Source organism: Schistocerca serialis, chromosome 6 (assembly GCF_023864345.2).
Source record: "Schistocerca serialis cubense isolate TAMUIC-IGC-003099 chromosome 6, iqSchSeri2.2, whole genome shotgun sequence".
NCBI classification, from domain to species: domain Eukaryota; kingdom Metazoa; phylum Arthropoda; class Insecta; order Orthoptera; family Acrididae; genus Schistocerca; species Schistocerca serialis.
In genome coordinates, this window is record NC_064643.1 from 724548554 (window position 1) to 724573075 (window position 24522).

General features: G+C 37.3%; 1 protein-coding gene across 1 annotated transcript in view; it reads right to left on the reverse strand.

Annotated features, from left to right (window-relative positions):
* Positions 1-23374, reverse strand: part of LOC126485047 (chromodomain-helicase-DNA-binding protein 1) — a 78100-nt gene extending 54726 nt beyond the window's left edge. Inside the window, exons 1-9 of the mRNA XM_050108649.1 lie at positions 23348-23374; positions 23135-23262; positions 22858-23026; positions 17497-17636; positions 14257-14454; positions 13367-13542; positions 13044-13213; positions 12330-12489; positions 3881-4122 (exon numbers count right to left, since the gene is read on the reverse strand). Coding sequence (XP_049964606.1) covers positions 3881-4122; positions 12330-12489; positions 13044-13213; positions 13367-13542; positions 14257-14454; positions 17497-17636; positions 22858-23026; positions 23135-23262; positions 23348-23374 — 1410 coding nt within the window. The remainder of the gene's footprint in view (positions 1-3880; positions 4123-12329; positions 12490-13043; positions 13214-13366; positions 13543-14256; positions 14455-17496; positions 17637-22857; positions 23027-23134; positions 23263-23347) is intronic.
* Between the last annotated feature and the right edge of the window lie 1148 nt (positions 23375-24522).

Consider the following 24522-nt stretch of genomic DNA (forward strand, 5'->3'; position numbering starts at 1 on the left):
TCAAATGGCTGCTGCTGCTGTTGTTGAGGATGAAGTAAGATAGTAGTTAACTATAGGATGTCAAATGGCTGTTGTTGTCGAGATGATGAAAGACAGTTGCTATCTACAAGCTGTTCAATGTACAACAATGGTCCTTTTTAAAATACCTATTCCTCTATAATATATACTCATACAGTCGTAAAAATGCGTTATTGGCTGTTCTTTGGAGCTGAACAAATATTTTTGTACCGATACCTTTAATGAAGAAGTACACAGATCAGGACACTGCACATTGTTGTCTAGATATGATGAGCATTGTCTGGTCTGTTTCTTTGTGATTTAAATAATAAATCTTGTTACTTCACTTTGACACTATTTTGAAACCTGACTATGGTGAATACTGTTCATGATATATATGAAGTTATAAATGAAGGACAGAAAACAGAGTAAAGAATTAGCAATTTTCAGTTAAGACAGTTTGCTCTTAAAAACAGCAGAAACTAGTTCTGGGAACTTTGTAATCTAACCACTGCTTCTCAGTATATTTACTACTTAATGAAATTTGTTGCAAGTAGTACATCTCTATTTCCAACCAATGGCTCACTGCATACTATCAATACTAGGAATAAGAACAATCTACACAAAGACCTAAAATCACTTACCTTGGTTGAAAAAGGGGTCCGATATTCAGGACCACACATTTTCAATAAATTGCCAGCAATCTTTAAAAACAATTTAAACAAAGTTTGAAAGAATTTTTGATAGGAACACCTTCTACTCTATAGATGAATAACTTAACATGGGCTGTTTAGACCAGCTTAAGTAAAAATGTCTGTTAGCTTTCAGTTTTGACAGCATTTGGTCACAACAGTCAAGGTTAAGTATTTTGTTGTTAAAGTACATAACTATGGTTTTTTTCTGAGAATGTATAAATGCTGTAAATATTAGCAATTCCAGTTTACTGTAATGTATTCACATATTTTGACAATATCCTGACAAATGATCAGGGTAGTGAGTATTATATTCAAAGATTTTATGTTATACTTTATAACTTGTTCCACACCCATGAGATCATCTAATTTTTACGTCTATGGAATTAAAACTTAATATAATCTACTTCCGGTGATATAGAAAGAGACGATTTGCAGATGCTGCATGCAGAGAAAGCTGTGTTAGAATTCCAAAAAAATTCCAAAGCTCCTGGATTAGATGACATCACAGTGGAAATGATCAAAGCCAGTGGACTTTTCGGAATTCAGTGGCTGTATAGAATAATGAGGACAGGTGGACCTATGGAGAGATTCCTGATGATTAGACAAAGCCAATTATTGTACAAATTTTTAAGATGGGTAATGAAGTGCTCTGTAAAAATTACATCTACATCTACATTTATACTCCGCAAGCCACCCAACGGTGTGGGGCGGAGGGCACTTTACGTGCCACTGTCATTACCTCCCTTTCCTGTTCCAGTCACGTATGGTTCGCGGGAAGAATGACTGTCTGAAAGCCTCCGTGCGCGCTCTAATCTCTCTAATTTTACATTCGTGATCTCCTCTGGAGGTATAAGTAGGAGGAAGCAATATATTTGATACCTCATCCAGAAACGCACCCTCTCGAAACCTGGCGAGCAAGCTACACCGCGATGCAGAGCGCCTCTCTTGCAGAGTCTGCCACTTGAGTTTGTTACACATCTCCGTAACGCTATCACGGTTACCAAATAACCCTGTGACAAAATGCGCCGCTCTTCTTTGGATCTTCTCTATCTCCTCCGTCAACCCGATCTGGTACGGATCCCACACTGATGAGCAATACTCAAGTATAGGTCGAACGAGTGTTTTGTAAGCCACCTCCTTTGTTGATGGACTACATTTTCTAAGGACTCTCCCAATGAATCTCAACCTGGTACCCGCCTTACCAACAATTAATTTTATATGATCATTCCACTTCAAATTGTTCTGCACGCATACTCCCAGATATTTCACAGAAGTAACTGCTACCAGTGTTTGTTCCGCTATCATATAATCATACAAGAAAGGATCCTTCTTTCTATGTATTTGCAATACATTACATTTGTCTATGTTAAGGGTCAGTTGCCACTCCCTGCACCAAGTGCCTATCCGCTGCAGATCTTCCTGCATTTCGCTACAATTTTCTAATGCTGCAACTTCTCTGTATACTACATCATCATCTGCGGAAAGCCGCACGGAACTTCCGACACTATCGACTAGGTCATTTTTATATATTTACATATATATATATATATTTACGATTGCCTTGAACTTTTTCCATAAACACTCAACATTGTCAATTATAGAGGAGTAGCAGTACTGTGCCATTGCATGAAGACTTATGAACAGATAATTTTACAGAAAGTCAAGACTAAATAGAACCACAATTATGATAAAAATTATAGAGGAGTAGCAGTACTGCGCCATTGCATGAAGACTTATGAACAGATAATTTTACAGAAAATAAAGACAAAATAGAACCACAATTATGAGAACAACAACAAGGATTTTGGACAGAAATATCTATTAGAGATGCCATTTTTACAGCAAAATAGGTAGCAGAAAAGAAATGGGAATTTAGTAGACATCATAGTTGCATTCCTAGAGATACAAATGGCTTCAGACATTGTTAAAAGGGAAGAGAAATGACTAAGTCTGCATAGACTAGAACTGTCAAAAAGACTGCAACTCTGGATTGGAAATATGTACAACAAATGCCTGAATTGTGTTATAACAGATGGTTAAAAAAAAAAAAATACCCAGAATGGTTTAGAACAACAGAAGAATTCTACAAGGGAGTGTTCTCTGCACTCTCACCAGCACTTTTGAATACAGTCATGGACAACATCTTAAGGAAAGTTTGTCTAGGGTCACAGCATATGCAGATAATGAGATGGTATGGGAAGAAAATGATCAGAAATTGGAAGCACAACTAAATAACTGCCAGATGGTATCTGAAGAAGCAGGCATGGAAATAAGCTTAATAAATGTGAAGTAATGAAAATCAGCATGAAAAATGAATTATTAAAGAAGAGGCACTTTAAAATTTCTAAGAAATAAGTTAACCAGGAAAGGAAAAACCAAGGAAGAAATTTCTGACAGGATAGAAAATTGTTCAAAGTTTTATTATTGTGTATCAGACATCAACAGTAAAAAGAAAATGGCTGCCAACACAAAGTTTATGATAGACAAATCATATTACCTATCAGTTTTGACATATGGATCAGAATGTTGGGCATGGACAAAGAAAGATCTGGGTAGAATACAAGTGACAAAGATGCACTTTATATAAGGGATCCTGGGTAAGATGAGAAGGGAAAGGATAAGAAATGAAAAAATAGAAAACACACTTCAGATGAGCCCCCTGAAAGAAATGAAGGAAATTGGTTGGTTGGTTGATCTCAAGAAGGGGACCAAACAGCGAGGGCATCAGTCCCCTCGGGATTAGGGACTGTAGGGGCAGGAAGCCGGCTGAGCCCTTTAGGGAAATCATGGAAAATCAAAATCAGGATAGGCTGTGTCAAGAATAAGATACAAAGAGAATAGTATGGCAGCAATCATGTCGTAGAGCTTGATGGCCTATAATTTGGATAATGTATGTGATATTTTATTCCTTGATGTCTACTGCCTTAGAAAAAATGTTGATCACAAATTTTAGTAGGATTGGGGTAAGGGGGTAGGGTAGGGGTGGCGGTGGTGTACTTTTGTTTCTCCACTACTTTGTAGACTTGTATTTAGTATTATAAAAACTTGCTTTTTTTTTTTTTAAAGCTAACAATTCAATATCAATCATTATATGATACCGTCAACTCCATTTTATGGTGTTTTCAAATGTGTGATATTTACCAGTTTTATTTTATTAAAAAACAGCATTCTCACTCGAATTTTCTTACCTGATCACCACCCATGTATTCAGGCTGAGTTTTGACTTGAACAAACTTGGGCCGATGTTTCAGCACTCGACAATGTTTTGATGGCGTTCTTTTAGATTCCTCACGTTCTCTGAATTCTTTGATTTTCTTGGGCCACTTTTTCGAAATAAGAGCCCCATCTTCCCAAGTAGCCTCTGAATAAGGCAAACTCTCCCATTTTATGAAATAATCTGGGTGTGTTCCTTCTGGCTTCTGAAACTCAGCTAAAGTATAAAACAACATAGGCTTTAAATAAGAAGTTTGCAGGTAAAAAATTTACATTTTGGAAGCTACAATATTCAATAATTTTGCATGCTTAGAGACCACGGTTGTGTTCACTTGTCAATGATCCACAGAATTCTATCTCATTATATGTTTCTCCTGTCTCTTTCCATCTGAAACAATTATATAATGCCAATAATGGTTGTATCATTCTTGGCAATAGCTTACGTTTTATTAGTCTTAACACTTGCATGTGTCCTAAAGACTCAGTTATCACCACTGTCATTTAATACTAATGGTGCATGTACCAGTAGCAACAAAATCAACTAACCATTCAAATTTTAAATCTTAACAACAAGGTATTAATGCAGTGTCTTCCACCATTCAATAACACTAATGTAATGATTTAATTTCACTGAAATGAAGTGAATGAGATTGATGGGAATGAAATCAGTGAAATATATAATGAGACTTTCTGGCAGATTTAAACTGTATGTGGGACTGGGACTCGAACCTGGAAACTGTGCCATTTGCAGGCAAGTGCTCTACACACTGCTATATCCCAGCACTATTCACGACCGTTCCTAACAGCTTTCACTTCCGCCAGTGCCTCCTCTCTTACCTCCAAAACTTCACAAAAGTTCTCCTGCATATTTTGTGAGACTAGCACTCCTGGAAGAAAGGATTTTGTGGAGACATGGCTTAGCCAGAGCCTGGGGGATTGTTTCCATAATGAATTTACACTCTCCAGCGAAGTGTGCACTGAGTACTGGCAGAAGTAAAGTTGTGATGGCGGGCCGGGAGTCGTGCTTGGCTCGCTCAGTCAGGAGAACACTTGCACACAGAAACCAAAAGTCCCCCAGGTTCCAGTCTCGGTTCAGCAGACAGTATTACTCTGCCACGAAGTTTCAAATCGGAGCACACTCCACTGCAGAGTGAAAATTCATTCCGCATATAAAGAGACATTAGGGATAGTAATGTCATATCTCAAGAAGGAACTATATTATATTTAGCTCTGGGCAGGAGCGTGTAGAACTGTGACTCAAATTTAGTTAACCAAGCACGAGATAGATACGTAGGTAATACAACAGTTCATCATGGAAGGGACCCTTCATGGTATACAGTCTCTGTTAAGAAACAGTAAATACTGTACAATATGAATGAAAGTATATAGATACAGATAGAGACATACTAAAGAAAACACATTTGCCTGTCAAAAGGGTAATGTGAGAAGCCTTTAACAACTACCATAAGAAAAGGCAGTCAGTGACCAAGATAATGTCCCAACACTTATGGATGACACAGGAACTGAAATTAAAGAAAGCAAAGCAAAAGCAGAAGCACTGGTGTTTTCAAATGATCCATGAAAACTGAAAACTGCAGAAGGATTATAAATTTAACAAAGGCTCAGGATCAGATGGATCTCTACCAGATTCTTTACCAAGTTTGGAGCTGAGTTTGACCTTGTCTTAAGCACAATATACTCTAGATTTCTCGAACAAAAAGCTATGGCAGTGATTAAAAAAAGCAAAGGTCACACCCGTCAACAAGAAGTGTAGCAGAGCTGCCCTACAAAACTACTGTACAATATGTTTGATATACATTAATTGTACAATGTTAAAACATATTCTGAATGCAAACACTATCACATATATGAAATATCTTGTTTTTAGTTTTAGAACTTCAGTTTCGTTTATCCTGTTTGAGATTACTTTTACATCTGTAATACTGTTTTCAAATTTCTTGTTTCCTATGAACTCCACACATTAATTTCCTTTCTGCTCTGTTCCAGGTTTTAGCTATATTTACACTTCTATACCCAACTTTATTTTACGTAACTCTTCTTTCAACATCACTTATCTCTTTTGGCCCATAGTTCTGCAAGTTCTTGCTTCTACATAAAATTAGTAGAAGTAGAATTCTATTTTATTTTATTTTAAGAAATGCTACGGCATAGAAATAGACCCAGAGCTAGTCCCATTATTCCTTTATCCTACTACTTCCAACATTCTTTCATTGGGGTCAGAATTCCACTGTCCTAACTGCTCATATATGGCAGAAGGGCCTCCAACACTCCTGCCAATGTGCACTACCGTGTCAGGGTCCTGAAGTTTAGTACGACATGCATACACAGTTAAGCAGAGTTATGCTCAAGGAAGTCTCTGCTTATGGCTGAGGGCTTCTAAACGTCTCTGCCTAAGAGTTATTATATATATTTTTGTTATGTGATTTGGTGGCACAGTGGTTAAGTGTCAGACTATGGATCCAAAAGTCTTGGGTTTGATCCATGATCAGTCCTAGGACTTTGTCCCTCACTTATCATTTCTTTCACATCTGGCAATGTCTGTTACTGTGGAAATCTTTGCAGTGTTCAAATCAGCTTTCGGGCTGTCGACAGCTTTACCCTTTTCATGTACCACCATTTGAGTCATAACAGATATTTATTTAAACGAACTGTTCTGGATACAACATTCGAGATTTATTTCTTTAAATATTCTGAATTAACTACACTACACCATCTTAAGCCTGTTGCTACTTTCATGTATTTTTTTAAAAGTATTCACAGCCTGAGAACATTTTATCCTTCAGTATGTTCAATTCTTGCCTATGCCTTTACATCTCAGTTGTTTGAAACTTAACAAACAAGTGTGGAGCTCTGCTATCACTAGAAGTAACATTCAAAACATAATATTGACTTTTCAAAAGCAGTTTTATATCTTTTGGGGATAAAGGTGAGAAAAAGAATTAAAATGGCTCAAACAAGAGCAGGTGGAGATGTTTCTGTAGATCAACTGTAATTAAACACGAAGCAGGACACATCACATGAACAGAATTTAATACAAGCAGAATACATCAAATACAATTTAAAATCTGGACAACTGAGAATTTCCTTGCCACAAGAAGGCATTCCAGGGCACACTGCTCAGAAAGCGAATTCAGTGTGGTATTTACATCTGCGTGTAGACATACCTTACACTTCAACTTCCAATAACACCTGAATTAATATAGTTACTTTCTATGAAACATTTATAAGGACAGACTACTAGATATCAAGTAAAAGAAGTGCTAAGCAGTAGACAGGCATGTAGAAAAGGCATACAATTTCTTAGCTTTCAGACAATCAGACACATTCCTTCTTCAGAGCTGCCCCAAACACACACACACACACACACACACACACACACACACACACACACAGTGTCTCAAGTTCTCTTTAGAAATACATTCTTCTATTATTCAATGGTAATATAATAAATCATTGCAGTCAACATTTCAAGTAAGACTCTCTTCTCAGCTGAGGTTATTTGTCCCCCTTAAGTGCTGATGATGAACCTGCCCCCATTCAGTCAATGTGTATAGTCAGCAGGGATCTTGGGCGAGGAATCATATCCTTCCTGATACCTATGTGAACTGTTGTGGCCTTCAGTCCAAAGACTGATTTGATGCAGCTCTCCACACTAATCTATTCTCTGCAAACTTCTTAATCTTTGGATACATACTGCAACCTACACTCATTCAAACTTGCAGTCAACCAATACCTTCTTTTAGTCAAGTTGTGCCATAAACTATTCTCCCCCCCCCCCCCCCCCCCCCCTCCCCACAAATTCAATTCAATATCTACAACTACATACATACTCAGCAAGCCACCGTATAGTACTTGGAGGTTGGTACACTGTACCACTAACTGGTCATTTCTGTTCCTGTTCCACTTGCAAATAGAGCAAGGGACAAATGACAGTCTATATTCCTCTGTACAAGTCCTATATTTCTTTATGTCTAATTCCATTCGGAATTGTGTGCACCACGACCGTATTATTGTCAATATATTTTGGATAATTGGCAGCAACAGCTGTAAAGATTGAAATCCTTTATTTTACAAACTGATCTCAGTCGCTGTGTGACCATCTTCAGTGCAGACTATTCGAACCTTGTAGGCTCAAATCATGACAACACAACATTTTCTATGAGGTGTAACATGTACTGGGATACTGTACTAATTACTTCCAACAGATATCTTCACTTTTGAAATTGCAGAAAAACCTTTCTTGTGACCTTAGCAGTTGCCGATCCAACACACAGTGAGCTCACTGTATGTTGGATACCGAGATATTTAATCGACATGTCTGTGTCAAGCAGAACACTACTAATGCTGTATTCGAACATTATGAGTTTGTTTTTCCTACTCGTCTGCTTGTAACTTACATTTTTCTACATTTAGAGCTAGCTGTCATTCATCACGTCAACTAGCAATTTTGTCTACGTCATCTTGTATCCTTTTACAGTCACTCACACCGACATCCTCCCGTACAGCACAGCATCATTAGAAAATGGCTGCAGATTGTTGCTCACCCTGTCTTCCAGATCATTTATGTTTAAAAACAAAGATGATATAACTTACCAAACGAAAGCGTTGGTATGTTGATACACACACAAACAAACACAAACACATACACAAAATTCAAGCTTTCACAACCAACGGTTGCTTCATCAGGAAAGAGGCAAGGAGAGGGAAAGACGAAAGGATGGTGTCTATCAACATACCAACGCTTTCGTTTGGTAAGTTACATCATCTTTGTTTTTAGATATATTTTTCCCACATGGAATGTTTCCCTCTATTATATTCATATCATTAATTTGAACCCAACAATTACGTTTGTTATTGTCACTGTTGCATTTCGAAATCTTTTCTGTCATCTTACTTTATCTTTCTGTTTGTGCCAGTAGTTTCACTTTGTATTCACCTTCTCCTTTTACTGTAATCCACCATACAATTTTATCTTGCCTATATATACTCAATAATATGTAACCCACTTCCAAACCATAACCAAAAAATTTTTTTCCGCTTTCAACACTACCGCTGCTATAAAATCCACCGTTCCCAGTTCACAAACAGTTCCTTTCACCTATTAAACAACCATTTCGGCTAGTTCTAACAACTTTTGCTTTATTTCCATTTCTGTTTTTCCCACATCACTGATCATTTTTAGCCGCTTCCCACAGGTTTTAACGTCATTATTTCTTCGTCAGACAATTGTTAGCCTCATTTACACGCAGTTTTTTCGAAATTTTCCCAAATTTCTCTGCCCTTTAACGTGTTTTGGCGGCAACACTACCACCTAACCTTTGTGCACATCGTTGTTTACCAACCCAATTTCACCACAGGATCAACATAGCTCAGCTTTTACCAACACTTTTTCGACTTTTTTCACAGCAGATCTCCAGTTGCTTTCTAGTTCACCTTTATCTCTCCCCATATATTTTTATTTTCATTTTCATTTCAGCCTCATGTTACACTTTCCACCTTCTAATACCATGTCACCCTCACAACATCCACTCTCCCTTAAAACCCACATCTTTTCGTCTTTCCCTCTCCTTCCCTCTTTCCTGATGAAGCAACCGTTGGTTGCGAAAGCTTGAATTTTGTGTGTGTGTGTTTGTGTGTCTATCAAAATACCAACGCTTCCGTTTGGTAAGTTACATCATCTTTGTTTTTAGATATATTTTTCCCACGTGGAATGTTTCCCTCTATTATATTCAGATCATTTATGTTTATAGAAAAAAAATGTTGTCCTATTACACATTACTGGGAACCTATTCCATATGCTCGTACCTTCATTAAAAGCCTGCATTGGGCACTTCGTTAAATGCTTTTTGGAAATCTAGGAATATGGAAACTGCCTGTTGCCCTTCATCCATAGTTTGCAGGATATCATGTAAGAAAAAGGCGAGCTGAGTTCAGCATGTGTGATGCTTTCTAAAACCGTGCTGATTCATGGGCATTACCTTCTTGGTCTCAAGAAAATTTATCATATTCAAACTCGGAATATGTTCAAATTCTCCAGCAAACCATTGTCAAGGATACTGGTCTCTAATTTTGCAGGTATGTTCTTTTACTCTTCTTATATTCAGCAGTCACCTATACTTTTTTCCAATCACTTGACACTTTGCACTAAATGAGATATTCCTGACAAATGCAACCTAACTACTGGGTCAGTGCTGCAGAGTACTCTTTGTAGAACCACAGTGGCATTCCATCCAGATACGGTGACTTTTTTTTTCCCCTTCTGCAGATGCATGAATTTCTACCTTCCTTTGCCTGGTCATCATTTGCGCGTTCCCTTTTGAACAGAGTACGTAACTGACTTTACTTCCTCAGCATTTCCCGAATTTCATAAATCAAGGTGGGTCTTTTCTGTCCTTCATCCATTTACTTGGCACATACTTCTCTACAGCATAGTTTACAGTCCATTTGCACTTTACCCATAATTCCTCTCCATCATATTGGAGCAAAATGATGTTCATTCACTGTCCAAGTGGGATGCCAAAAACTGCTTGTCTGTTCTTTATGGCAGAAGTACTTTCCTTGCCTTCTTGATTGATTTATTAATTTTAGTAACAATAGTCACTATGATGACATCATGGTTGCTAACCCCTGTCTCTATATTGAAGCAGTCGGTAAGGTCAGGCCTCTCTGCAGTGGCAAGGTCTAACGCATTTGCATTGTGTGTGTGGGCTTTTGAACTACCTGCTCAAGACAGTTTTTGTAACACTGTGTTCAAAGGTACTTCACAAGACTGGCTATCTGTAAACCTTGCAATGTATCCACACATGCCCCAGACTGCACTTGGGAGGTTACAGTCGCCTCCAACTAATATTGCATGGTCTAGGTATTTCTGTGTTACTGATCACAGACTTTCTTTGAATGACTCTAAAATTGTCACAGTGGGATCCCGTGTCCTGTAAAAACATCTATCAATTAATTTGAATTCACCTGGACCTGTTATATGTGACCAGATAACTTCGCGCTCACAATCAAATTCAATATTTTTGTCAACTGCAATGAACCCTCCCCCTCCATGGTGTCTTATCTGTCTTTGCAATATACATCCATGAATAGTTAAATACCTTCTACTTAGGGTTTCAGGGAGCTCTTGGTCCTGAAAATAATTTCAGCAAAGAGAAATTTCTGGAAGACAGTAAACTCGGGAATTTCGTTATTAATATTTCGATAATTTACTGATAAAAATTTTGACAGTTGAAGTGTCAGTACTCTTAATGTGGTTCTATTTCTCCATCTGTGTGTTGTCTGACAAGTGATCTACTACCATCTTGCCTAAAAATCCCACATGTGCACTCCACAAGTACTATGCTACCCAAGTAGCTGTTTCCTTTGTGTAGTACAGCCATAATCTATCAAGGGGAGACCAATAGCCCACCCGATAATGCAGGTCCAGAAATCTGCAGCCAATGTATTACTTATTCAATATATGATAATCTCCAGCAGCCTTCTGTAGCACTACACATCAAAAGTTTCTATTTTCTTCATTTCTGCATTGCATTTCTGTACAAAGCTTCACTCCAGACAAATATCTTCAGAAAGACTTCCTAAAACTTAAATTTATATTAGACATTAACAAATTTCTCTTTTTCAGAAATTCTTTTCTTGTTGTTGGGGGTCTGCTTATTATACCTTCTTGACTTTGGTCATTGTCAATTATTTAGCATCCCAAATAGCAAAACGCCTCTGCTACTTTTAGCATGTAACTTTGTAATGTAATATCCTCCATCTGCCCAGTTCAATTCGACTACATTCTGTTACCCTCATTTTACTTTGGTTTTGATTGATCTTACAACCTCTTTTCAAGAGCCCTCCATTTCATTTGTACAACGTCATTGGCAGACATAAAAGTTCCTATTTATTTCCCTACGAACTTCAGTTTCCTTCCAAAATTTCTCCTTGATATCCTTTACTGCTTCTTAAAGATGCTCACAACTCGACTAACCTGATTGCTCACTATGCAGCTTCATATCTTTTGTTCTATGCCACTTCTATTTGGCGAGTCCCAATCAATCATAAAATACATACATCCAGGCTTTTTCACCAACACTCAAAATGTGTGTTTGATATCTGTGAAATGTATGAGGAAATTTGGTATGCTGCGATGCAAAGTTGATCACATGACTTCTCTTACACAATTCACAGTACATGAATATGTGATAAATGGCAAGGTGAAGTAAATCCAATGGGGAGGGAGGGAGAGGGGGGGGGGGGAGGAGAGGGAGAGAGGAAGAGAGAGAGAGAGAGAGAATATGTGTGTGTGTGTGTGTGTGTGTGTGTGTGTGTGTGTGTGTGTGTGTGTGTCAGATGTCTGGAAGAATGATTATTAATTACTGAAGTATAACTAAGGCAATGCTCAGGAAGACCTACCTATAATCCTCTCCACATTATTATAACTTTTCAGAAGTTCACTCATAAGTTCCATTTGGCAATCAAAGTATTCAATATCCTCAGGGGTTGCATGCTCTTTCCATATTGACAATTCTTCTTCACGTTTAATATAGTTCTCTAGCTTTTTTATTCCTTTCACCTATAAAAAGAAGGTAGCAAACATAACCCTGTTGGAAAAACAAATATGGCACATACAGTGCAGCAAATTTAGGCAGCAACAATATTGTCGGATTTACATGAATGATTTCACATTATCAATATTATGATAAAGATAGATTGCTGCTCACCATAAAGATGACACATTGAGTTGGAGACAGGCACAATGAAAAAGACTATTAAACACTGAGATTTCAGCCGCACACACACACACACACACACACACACACACACACACACACACACACACACACACACACAAAGCAAGCCCACCTTACACACGTAGCGAGAGTGGTCAGAGAAAGCGGTTATGTGTGCATGAGGTAGGCTTGCTTGTGTGAATGTGTGTGCATTTTCTATTCTGAAGAAGGCTTGAAACGAAAGCTCAATATGTAACAGTCTTTTTGTTGTGTCCGTCTGCAACTCAATGTGTCATCTTTATGGTGATTAGCAGTCTATCTTTTTCATAATATTGTTGATATTCCAACCTGGACTTTCCATTGTTTGATTTCAAATTGTGCCAGAAAACCAACATACCTTTTGACTTTTTAATGATTCTTCTGATTCCCATGTGTTATGAATATGCGACCAACCTTTCCATTTTATCAAGTACTGTAATTCACTATTCTCCAAATCAGTAGGATCAAAGTCTTTGTTGGGGTCACCATTCTCTTCCACAGCATATACAGTCGTCATATTGCCAGTAACTAGGTATGGAAAAAATAGCCATTATATTGATTACTACATCTGAATTTTAAGGCTGCATACTGATCTTTTTTTCGGAAAGGAGAAACTAAAGATATGCAATGCAAATTTTGTGGTTAGAGAAGGCAATGTTATGAATTTAAATGATGACATACCTCCCTTTTTACCTCTCCTCCACGCCAACACTTTTTCAATAGTTTCAGCGTTGTCAGGTTCTGCTGGAACAGCAGGCTCTGTCCAGTCAACTTCAACTAGATCTTCTGAATCTGTTTTCTCATCTTCGGTTTCTTCTTTGTAGCTTACACCAGTCGCTGCTCTTCTGTTGGTATGCCTGTACATATTACAACTTCAACTTAGAATACGGCAGGATACGAGGATTACAGACATGTGTTTTAATTTGGTGACACTTAATTTATCATTGCAAACACAAATTACTCTTGTGGTAAATTACTGTTAGTGCAGGTACACTGAATTATGAAATTTCTATAGTTCTAACTCTTCTTGTAATTCACTTCGTGCTAACTCTACTCATTCCTGTTATCCAGATCCTGCATAGAATGTAAGAGCTAACACAGTGAAACAGCACTTTATCATGATAAATAGACAAATAAGTACTAATGTAAAGCAAGGAAGATTAACTACCCTCCGTGACAGTCCCAAATCCACTTACTCTGCTGTCAAAGTATCAGGAATCTTTCCTGAGAATAAAAGGCAACCAGGGTGTGGGGCCCACCACACAATGCCCTCCTAGCACAGCAGCAAATAGAAAGGCTGCACTGTACCTGCAGTAAGGTCAATAGTCTGGTCACAGGCTTGCGACACAGAATTTATCTTTACCCACTCATTTTGAAGCTAATCAAACACACTTTCAGTGTCTTGACAGCAATTCAAAATTATTTTGATATGAATATTTTATGCTTTTCCCAAATTAAATTGTAAGCTTTGCTCCTCTTGGGATTAGTAGTAAAGATTGCTTAAATAATTTTAATCAAATTTGCTTAAGATGTCTTTTGTTATTGAAGACTGTAGTAATTTTTGAACTTGCCTTTGGTTCTCAGCATCTTCATCTGTATTAAAACTTGATTCATCCGAAGTCTCACTGTATTTCCTACGTGAAGACTTCTTTCCTTCAGGTTTATGACGCACGGGTCTTGTCTTTCCCTTCCTTGAAGGTGGTTTGCTCCTAGGAGGTGGCACGCCTTCATCTTCAGACTCTGAGGTATCAGAATTCCACGTATTGGAGCTGCAAAGAAAATCATTATGTTCAGAGGAACATTTAGTACTCCAACAATAAGAACAGTGAAGACTACACATGCTATTCATAAATGTGGAGATAATATTCTAAAAAAAACTGACAATATCAGCAATTATTTGTCAGGTCAGTTTTCATTTCTGGGTTTACTGTTCTCTTAATATTTCACAATGATGATTGGTATGATTCAGGAAAGTCTACTTAAAGATAGCTGGCTTAAGATACGAAATACTTTCTCTCACTTATGACTCCAGGATTATAACCGAATGCATAGCCAGACAATGAATACTTCAAATTCTCCAAATCAAGGCATTTGATTTTACAAGGAACAAAAAAGTTTTTGCCAAATTAGACAACAAAACTATCAACAGTCACCACCAGTGATGCTGGACAATTAACGACTTATACAACTGCTCATTTTCAACCTACTGCATATCATTATAAATAGGAAATGAAATACAGCAAGCCTTCAAATTATTACAGCTTAAATTGTTCCTAACACTGCAAAGGTGTGCCCTTTGTATTCTTGATGCACACAATGCCATCTTGTTTAACTCTTATGGAGTGTTTGTGTATAACACATGCGTGCGAGAGAGAGAGAGAGAGAGAGAGAGAGAGAGAGAGAGAGAGAGAGAGAGAGAGAGAGCTGCCAGGCATGGGTAAGAAAATTTGTCACACACTAACATTCATTGTTCTAACAAAATATGCTGCACAAAGGAAGAGAGTAACTTCGTAGGAAAAAGTAAAAAAAGTGCCATACTTTATTTTAATCTTTCACACTTACATGACTACTTTGTAATTCATGCTGAAATGCATGGCAGGCAGTTCATCAAACCACCTTCAGACTATTTCTCTACCATTCCAGTTCCACATCTAAGTCACAAAGACCGAAGATTTCACTGAAAGCTTGTCATCTGAGCTCTCAAGTTAACTGTGCACAACCTCAACATGCCTGTTTCAGAGTTGCCAAGCAAATGATGAGCAGCTGCATCAAAAAGATGACTAAGCATTACATATACTCAGAATTAATATACCGGAGCGCAATGGTTATACAAGCGGCACTTGACATACAGGTCACTGAATTATGTGAAAGACAGGAAAGATAGATCTTGCAAAAATCAGGAATATGTGGAACAGCAATGGGCAGCTAGAACTGTTGAAACCAGAAGCCAACAGATGTGCAGTGAGATACTTTATTCAGCTTGTCTAACTTAATACTTCTGGTCCTACCAGAACAATGAATAGTTCCCAGTGTGCGTACTTTGAAATACATACGAAAAAAATAAAATTACTGTCTTTCCTTAAATGCCGATGAATTTTGGGGCACATGTATGACCTGCTGTTGCTTACATCCTTTTCAGTGCACTACTGCTATAGAGAGTATTAGCAAACAGCTGTCATTATCCCCAGTGGTATCTCGAACACATTCTACTCGCACTGATTAGTTCCTGTGAACATTTATTGCACTCGGCATGAAAGAATTCCTCAACAAAATGTCTGTGACTTGGAACAGTAGTTTTAAGGAATAATAGATTTTCATGCCATTTGAGACTCTCCTGAGTATACAAAACATCTTCAATGAAAGAAACAGTCTTAAGCTCTTGATTTCTGTGAGACTGGTTCTCCACAGCCTCCAGCTGGCTAGCAGCTGAGGTACAGAAGTTGTCCTGCAGTATTCGTGTGGGATGCCCCACTCCTTAATTGTCAAACCACAGGCAGTCCACTACATGTATGCAATAGTACCTGTGCAAATACTGCTGACATATATTTCTAAGTGGCAATTGTTCATATCAGGTGTTTCTTTTTTCCAATTCTGCACTCAGAAATATGGTGGTGATGCCCAAGATGGAAACAGATAGTGAAAACAGGAATACCATCATGGAGTAGATATAAATCAGAAGTTATTTAGCAAGGAAATGTACAAGCAAGCGAGTGGAGTGGGACACACTGACTAGATTTTTATGGTTTATGATACTGTAACAGAATACCAGAGGGAAGACTCCTACAACTCCGAACATCTTAGTTTGAAGTACATCTGGAGGAAAATATTTTATTTTTGTGGTTTCTATGGTACTGGAAATTGGGTTTGTCAACTGTCAAGTATTTGTTATGGAGCACAAGGACCTTCCTCACTCAACTGTAGTTACTGTTTTGATATATTTGCCATTGATTACAAAGCAACTATACCTTCATTTTTGGCTCCTAAAGTATTGTTATTGATGTCATACATTACCACAAGTATATCCTGTTAATGTACTCCAGCATCCTCTAGTATGGAAACTACAAGACTGTCAAGTTCAGATGAATTTGCAGTGCATGAGAGCTGAAGTGTAAACACTACAAAAGGTGCCATGAAACTTCAAGTGTTGGCATTATGCCATTATAACTATGAAACCCTGAGTGGTAAGTTCAGCCACTTGATGAATAGATTTTCTTTCTTCACACACCATGTCATCTTTCCCTCACAAACTGAGAGTTATGCCCTAGATTATTCTGTTAAGTTTTGGTAACTGTGAGTAGTGTGTGTGGAGTATGTGTTGTGTCAGTGCAGCTGAAATGAGAGAGAGAAAGGATAAGGTGGAACTCTGCACCAAATGGTCACCAACTGTAATGTCCCCATCCCATGGATGAATCACCATACACAATATCACATGGCCCCCATCATGACACAGTGGGAACATTTGGAATTTAACCCTGAATAGTGAAGCAAATTCTGGTGATCAGGAACTTTTCTCCACAACTCTCCTGCCCTTACTGGTCCAACCCTGATGGTGAAAATTTCTTTCACCACCTCTAAGTTGAGTGCCCCTGTACAAATGTATGTTAGTGTGCTTGACTATAACGGTAGTATGCCTCTAATGAATATAAAGAAATTCAGTTAAGGGCAATTCTTTTCGACAAGTTTCATGGAAATTAAAGGTTTTTTTTTATGAATGATTATTTTTAGAATGGAACAATCTAATTTTATACATGAGTATGTACAATGCAGCATGGTAGAGACAAAACTACAGTAGAAATGTTCCTACAACATACTTCTTTGAAGACCGTTTAACTGTAGACTTTTTCTTCCCCTTGTCACTGGAATCACTTTCAGCTGCATTTAATCTCTCAGGTTCCTTTCGGAAACGCCCTGATCTTCTTATTCCATATACATCTGGATTGTCTTCCCAGCACTGAAAAAGTAACAGATACATACACGTATACATATAAACACTCAACAGTCTCTAAATAAAACTTTTTGTATGCATATTGAAAAAGGTAAATGAAAGTATTACATGATGTAAGAAAAAGCCCAAGGAAAAAGTATAAAAATATTGTTACCAGTCACAAATATTATTGTGCTGAAACTTGTTCATTTGTGATGGATTTCAGGCTCTGACTAACGTAAGTAGTACATTGTCATTAATACAGAATGGCTAGTGCTTTGGAGTGACAATTCACATTTACAGTGGAAATTATGCCATTCCATTACAAATGTGGCAATAGAAAGTGCTAGTAGAATGTAAATAATTTTGTTGGGATGTTACCTTCGCTTCTAAATTACTGTCATTTCAACGCTGATTTGCAAATTTTATCACAAATCTTTCGGGACTGTAGGTTTTCAAATTCTGACTGGATTCATTTCTTCAAATGCTCAACAACATGAATTCTGATTGAATAAAACTCATGTTTTAGTATTCCCCAGACTGAAAAATCCATGGGTGTGAAATTTAGGGATCATGGTGTTCATTCAATAGCACAGTACCCCAACAGCAATCCATTCATCACAATTTTCATTGAGAAAGTCTCACAATTACTCCATAAGGCAGGGGTGCTTGATCTTTTTGCCTCATAAACTTTTCCTTAACTGGCTGGAGATGCTCAATAAGCAGACAACTTTCTAGTTCTAACAACCTGAAGCATATCTAGGTAATTTACAGGACTGAAAATACTGTTAAAAAATAATGCCTGATCACCCCACTGCCGACAATCCCCACCCATACAGTCTCTCCAGGAGAGTTTAACTCTGTCTCCATTGCTACATAATGATTTGTAGAATCCCAGTGGACACAGTTGTGACTGTTCATTCTGCCATTTGCCCTAAAATTCACATTGGCTCTCCAAAGAATACTTCTGTAATAAGTGGGATTGGCTTCTTGTTGGACTGTGTACAACTCGCAGAATTCCATACACCTTTACAGATCATCTACATTTAGGTACTGAAGAGTGCAGTATGCGTAAATTTCAGCCTTTTCTTAGTTCTTTGTAGACTTGTTTTTGCTATTCCATACTCTTTGGACACTTTTGTTTGGGATTTAGTCAGCGTCAGCAAAAAGCATTGCATGTTAAGATTCTCTTCTGTAGTAACAAACTTTAGTCTACCTGAACAAGGAAGCTCCACTATCGACCCAGTCTCTTCAAATCTTCGTTGAGACGGAGGTTGGATGTTTGGAAAATGTTCCACGAACTAATCAGAAACATTACTCTAATTGCCATGTTTCCACCTTATTTGTAATACAAATACACACTGTTCTGTGGTTGTCTTTCTATTCATTGTTTCTCAGGTAACAATAGACAACATAACTTCAAACTGCTAGTGTCAACTGACTTATGGGTACTATGCACTAGTCAACTTCACAACAGACTACCACTACACTAGGAGAAACAAAGTACAAGAATGGCTAACGACAACTGACTTATGGCCTATTTCATAGGTACGGTAACTGGACAAACATTATCTGCACTGAGAGTGCCAGTTTTGCTCTAAATCATCAGCATTTCTACATTAACAACAAGATTTTGTAAAAGTTAGTCATTACTGAATTATATTGGACTCGGAGTGTATGCAGCGTGTGCTGAGTTTGCAGACCTTGATATGGATCACAGATAAATAAATTAAATGGATTAAAATTTGTGATAGATAGCTGTTCCATTAATAAAAAATTTATGTATATTAGAACGAAGTGCAGATAAGAGAGAAGATAGGGAAGAAATGAGAAATGGATAGCAGGATGAGCTATTGCAATCAGAAGTGCATAAACCTAACTTTCCACAAATTTACAGGAGACAAAAAGTTCAAATGACATCTTACTAAATTGTAATGGAAGAGTTTTCATTTTGTTTGCTCTGTGGTATAGTTTTATAAATTCCATTTGCACAGTTCAGTATATCACTCATCTCCTAAAACAGAAACTTTTTGAAGAATATGGTTTGAGCGCCTTCAGTTGTGACTTGTACCTTTGCACCAAATCTATGGGGACTTATACCATTTTCAGAAATAATGCAAGTCTTTAAAATAAGAACGTGACTGTACCTTACTGACACTATACTACATTAAAGAGAAGACGAAGATTTTAAATTATTTTTATACTACTCACATCTGGAAGAAGCCTAATAACATTATGAAAAGCAGTCCAAAAACCACAAGCCAATAATGCTTTGAAATCCTCTGGTATGTACCTTTTTATGTAGGTTAAATTCATAATAGTGCTCTCGATACTTTGTTCAAACTTTCATTTTTCGTGGATGCTAGCCTGATGGTGTTTTCTGGTGTGTCACCTGGGAGAGCATTCCTGATGACACCAGTTAATATTATGTTAAGGTAATGCAAATGGAATACACCAGGAATTAGCGATTGCATAACAACAACATTTTTTCTTCTTCTAACTAGTGAGGAGGATCCCTAACTCAAAAAAGGCTTCAGTGTATTGTAATCAGTTTCTTTCATGACATGTCAATCCTTTTAAAGTCACATAGAATTTCCAAACTTTTCTTGCAAAGAAGATCCGCCACATTTTCTTCAGTAACTCTATCCACTTCAAATTTTTTTTCCATAAGGTTCTTTCACCATGATCATTACATCATGGGTGTACCCTGCACATATTTCAGACAGGATCTAGTGACGTGGAAAGTACCTTTTTGTCAAAGATTTTCCTGTATACTGGCTTTTGTACTATAATATCAAGAAAATGAGCAGCCTGGTATATCTGATTTTTGAATCAGCATGTTTGTTTTTGTGCAGGTCTCTCTCCCTGTTGTTGTCATCAATAAAACTAGAGAATGAACAAAGCAGTTTTAACAATAGTGATTACAAACTTCTTACTAATACCAAAACTGTTCATACAATATGCTTTACAAATAAGAAGCATTTTGTCCACAGATTAATGGGTGATACTTGTGGGTTAAGTATCTCATTTTCTGCTTGTTTGTATCTCCTACTGTCTTTCTTTCTGCCTGCTTTGCCAGAGTGATGATAATGTTGGTGGAGGCTCGATTACCCAGACCTCAGTTGTACAAGTTTGTGATAATCTGAATTGTCAACTGTGAGCAAATATCTTTGCAGTCTAGTCCATGCATGCACGGATATGGTGCTGGCATTACCTGCCCGCACCACCTCTGCCATCCCAATGGATCAAGGTATTATTGAAACATTAAAATGACTTTTTAGAAAACAACTATTACGCTGACTGATATCTGTTAATGGAGATAACATAGAAGTCATTTTGTTAATTTTCAAGTACGAAAAAACTGTTTACATCAAATGACAATTACCAAATATTTTAAACAAAATTAAACTATAGTCACTGTCTTATTAAACTTTTGTTAGGTATTTCACAATTAAGGTTGCAGTATTTTAGTAATTTTAAGAAAATATGTATGTATGTATGTATTGTATGAAGATGTGTCTCTAATCTCTTAATAAATACTGATTTTTGTTGATTTTAATAAGTTTAATTTGTTTTTGTTATTCTGAACATACATCTAGTGTTATCTATTATTCCTACAAAGATAACTATACGACAACTTATGCAAGTGACAGAGGTTATCTTTCTAGACTTAATACTAAAAAAATTTCTCTTCTGCATACATTCGGTTGTCCGGATTTTGGAATAGTCAAATGACTCACGTCTACAATAATCATCCATATTCCAAAATTCTCAAAGAATACTCTCCCTTTCATTGTCTGTGAAACATTCTTTACACCTAGATTTACGTTCATTCAATTCTTTGTATTGTTCGACTTGTACCCGAGTTCCACCAGCTTCAATTTTTTGCTGCTTTCTGTTCAGTTTTATCTCTCACAGTTTCCCACTCACATCTGGCTTTTTCTTTCTTTGTTTTACTGTTGCGATTATTTGTCTAATTTTCATCATTCTGTAGTGAAAACTGGAATATTCTCTGAACATCAGAAGACATGAACCCAGTGAAGTACAGTAAAATAAATGCCTCTAGGCACACAAGTACAATCAAAATGAATGAGTTAGGAATATTGCTGTATGACATACTGATCCCCACAAAGGCAAAAGAAAGATGTCCTGTTAAAAATTACTTCCTGAAATTGAATTTTCTTGTTTGCTTGTTGACAGCTGTCACTATACTATTCTTTGAGACCATTCACTACTCATAGGCACTTCCAATTAACTTCTTATATTGAAGAATAAGGCTCTGTATTTACTCAAATGAAACACCAATAAAGCACATGTTCACAACTTAACCAACAACAGTCTGGAATCAGACAACCTAATAATAATGGAGGGTCAGTAAAGACATACATCCCATAGCTCCATGGAATTTGGCAAGTGCAAAAACAACAGTAAAGGTAACAATGGCTACAAGTACATGTGAAACACTGTACCAATTTCTACCCATATAAGAAAACTGATGGATGGATGGATGGGAGGTTTCAAGTCACTTACACTGATTAGCCAAAACATTACGACATTGCCACTGTGGGGATGGATGCCATCTGGTGGCACTGCAAGCATGTGACTCAGTAATGAAAGTGTAAGAGGAGCAGAGATGAATAGACACACATTTTAGTGACAATACAGACCACAAATTGGGAAATCCACCGACATAAGTAACTTTGACAGCGGGCTGATTGTTATGGACCAGCACTAATGAAGCTGGTCAGCTGTTCACATGCCACTGTCGTGAGCATCTGTGGAAGGTGGTTAAAGAGTGATGAAAACATCAGTACACGACAAGCGGTTGGACGTCTTTGGTTTTGAAATTGTTAGTTCATCGTTTTATTAACTATGCATGGATGGGGCACAGGCAAATTAAAATGGACTTCTTAGTTTCTGGATAGAAAGAATTTCTTTGAATAGGATTATATAATATGTTCTCAAATTAAAAATTAGCATTAAGGATGGACAAGTGGAATGAGCTTTTCTGTTGCACAAAAAAATAATAAAAATCTGAGATGCTAGACTTGGACTTGAAATACATATTAAACTTGGATAATGAACAGGAATGTAGACAGAAACATTCTTGTTTAGTAATGTGTCCTTGTCGTTTAATCTGCTATCTGATTTTGAAACAAACTGTAAGTCGATACAAAAATGGAGTTTTTTTTAACACTATAATTTCACAGAGGAAGGCCACACAAAACCTTTCGACTGTATCGCCTACCTCTGAGCTGTTTCTCGATCTTGAGCTTCTCTTCGTTACCTGCTTAATGTCACTGGCTTCTTCCTTCTTGATGGTAACCTTCTCGCAACTAAAATCTTTTTCAGAGCCAGATTTCTCCGATTCTGACCCACTGCCACTACCTGAACCTGATTTTGATGACTGCGAACAACTAAAAGAGAAAAGTAATTTTTATTACCATTTTGTTGACATAAACAGATAATGTATTGCATAAATGAAATTATTTGACAGTTTAAAGCTTTACAGTTAGAGGCTTTACCTGTCCGATCTCGATCCAGACCCAGATTTAGACGAACCGGCACTACTTTTTGATTCATTTTCAGATGCTGACCCAGAATTCCTTTCAGACTCAGAAGCAGAGTCTTGTGGACTATCATTACCAGAGTCCTGCAGAGGAAACAAACATTAATTTTCTATAGCTTCCAACAAAATGTAGCTACGTTTTAAACTTCCACTATGCTCTATACACAACGAACAAATAAAATTTTGAACACTGCATGTTTCACAACTATAAACAGGATGAATTAAGATGGGTTATAGAAAACAATGTGTCAATGTGTACCACTATATGACATTCACAAAGGATGCTCTTTTACAAGAAATGAAGCACTTGTGTCTAGTTCACAAGTTAATACAGGTAATTTATTTGTGAAGTGTTTCAGAGGTTCTGAACATTGATGTCAAGCCACGGAAATGCCATGCAAATAAAGCTCATAACACATATGAATTCAGTACACTTCTGCTAACCTGAAGCATCAAAGAAGCATTAGGTAAATTACAAATACAAACTTTAGCATTTAAAAAAACACACACACGCATACATTGGTGCACACCACTTTCCATCTGGTAACCACAGTGTTATTTACACATGGAAATTGGCAAGCCAAGATCCTATGAAGTCAGGTATGCAACCAGAAGAAATGCCAAAAATTGTATTGCAGTCTTGTTTTCAAGAAGAACTAACATGCTATATCAAATATAGAAGTCCGAAAAATGTGAGGAGCCACTGATTCCATTCATCAGCTGCCTCTAAGTGAAATACAGATTTTCACACAACAGACTTTATGGAGAAAGGCCAAATTAGTTACTTGAGACTCAGAATATTCTCTCTCAACATCCTTATTGTGGCTAGAGATTCAGCAGTAAATGCTGAAAGACTGCGAAAGCAATGACATACATCTGAGTAATGACAAAAGTTTGTTGTCGAAATCCATGGCAATATGGCCAAAATTTAGAATTACGGCCTGGAAAACTTGAATTTATATAGCAGTTAAAAAAAATGGTATTTATTGTACATAATCAGCGAAGAAAATTCAAAGACATAGGTTTTAAAAAGAAACCTCTTTTAATCAAAATACATGGGGAGATAAAAACAAAATTTGCAGAATCAAACCATACAGAACTCCTATACGGCATTGAAAGTAGTATCCGCATCTGTACTCTGCAATCAACTGTAAAGTGCACTACAGAGGGTACTTTCCACTGTACTGTGTATTAGGGCTTCTTCCCACATCATTCAAGCACTGAGCACTGGTGGAATGACTGCTTAAATGCTGTGATTCCTCTAATCTTGCCTTTGTGGTTCCCATGGCAGTGATACATAGCAGGTTGTATAGTAAAATTGTTAGCAGGGTTTTACTGATTTTC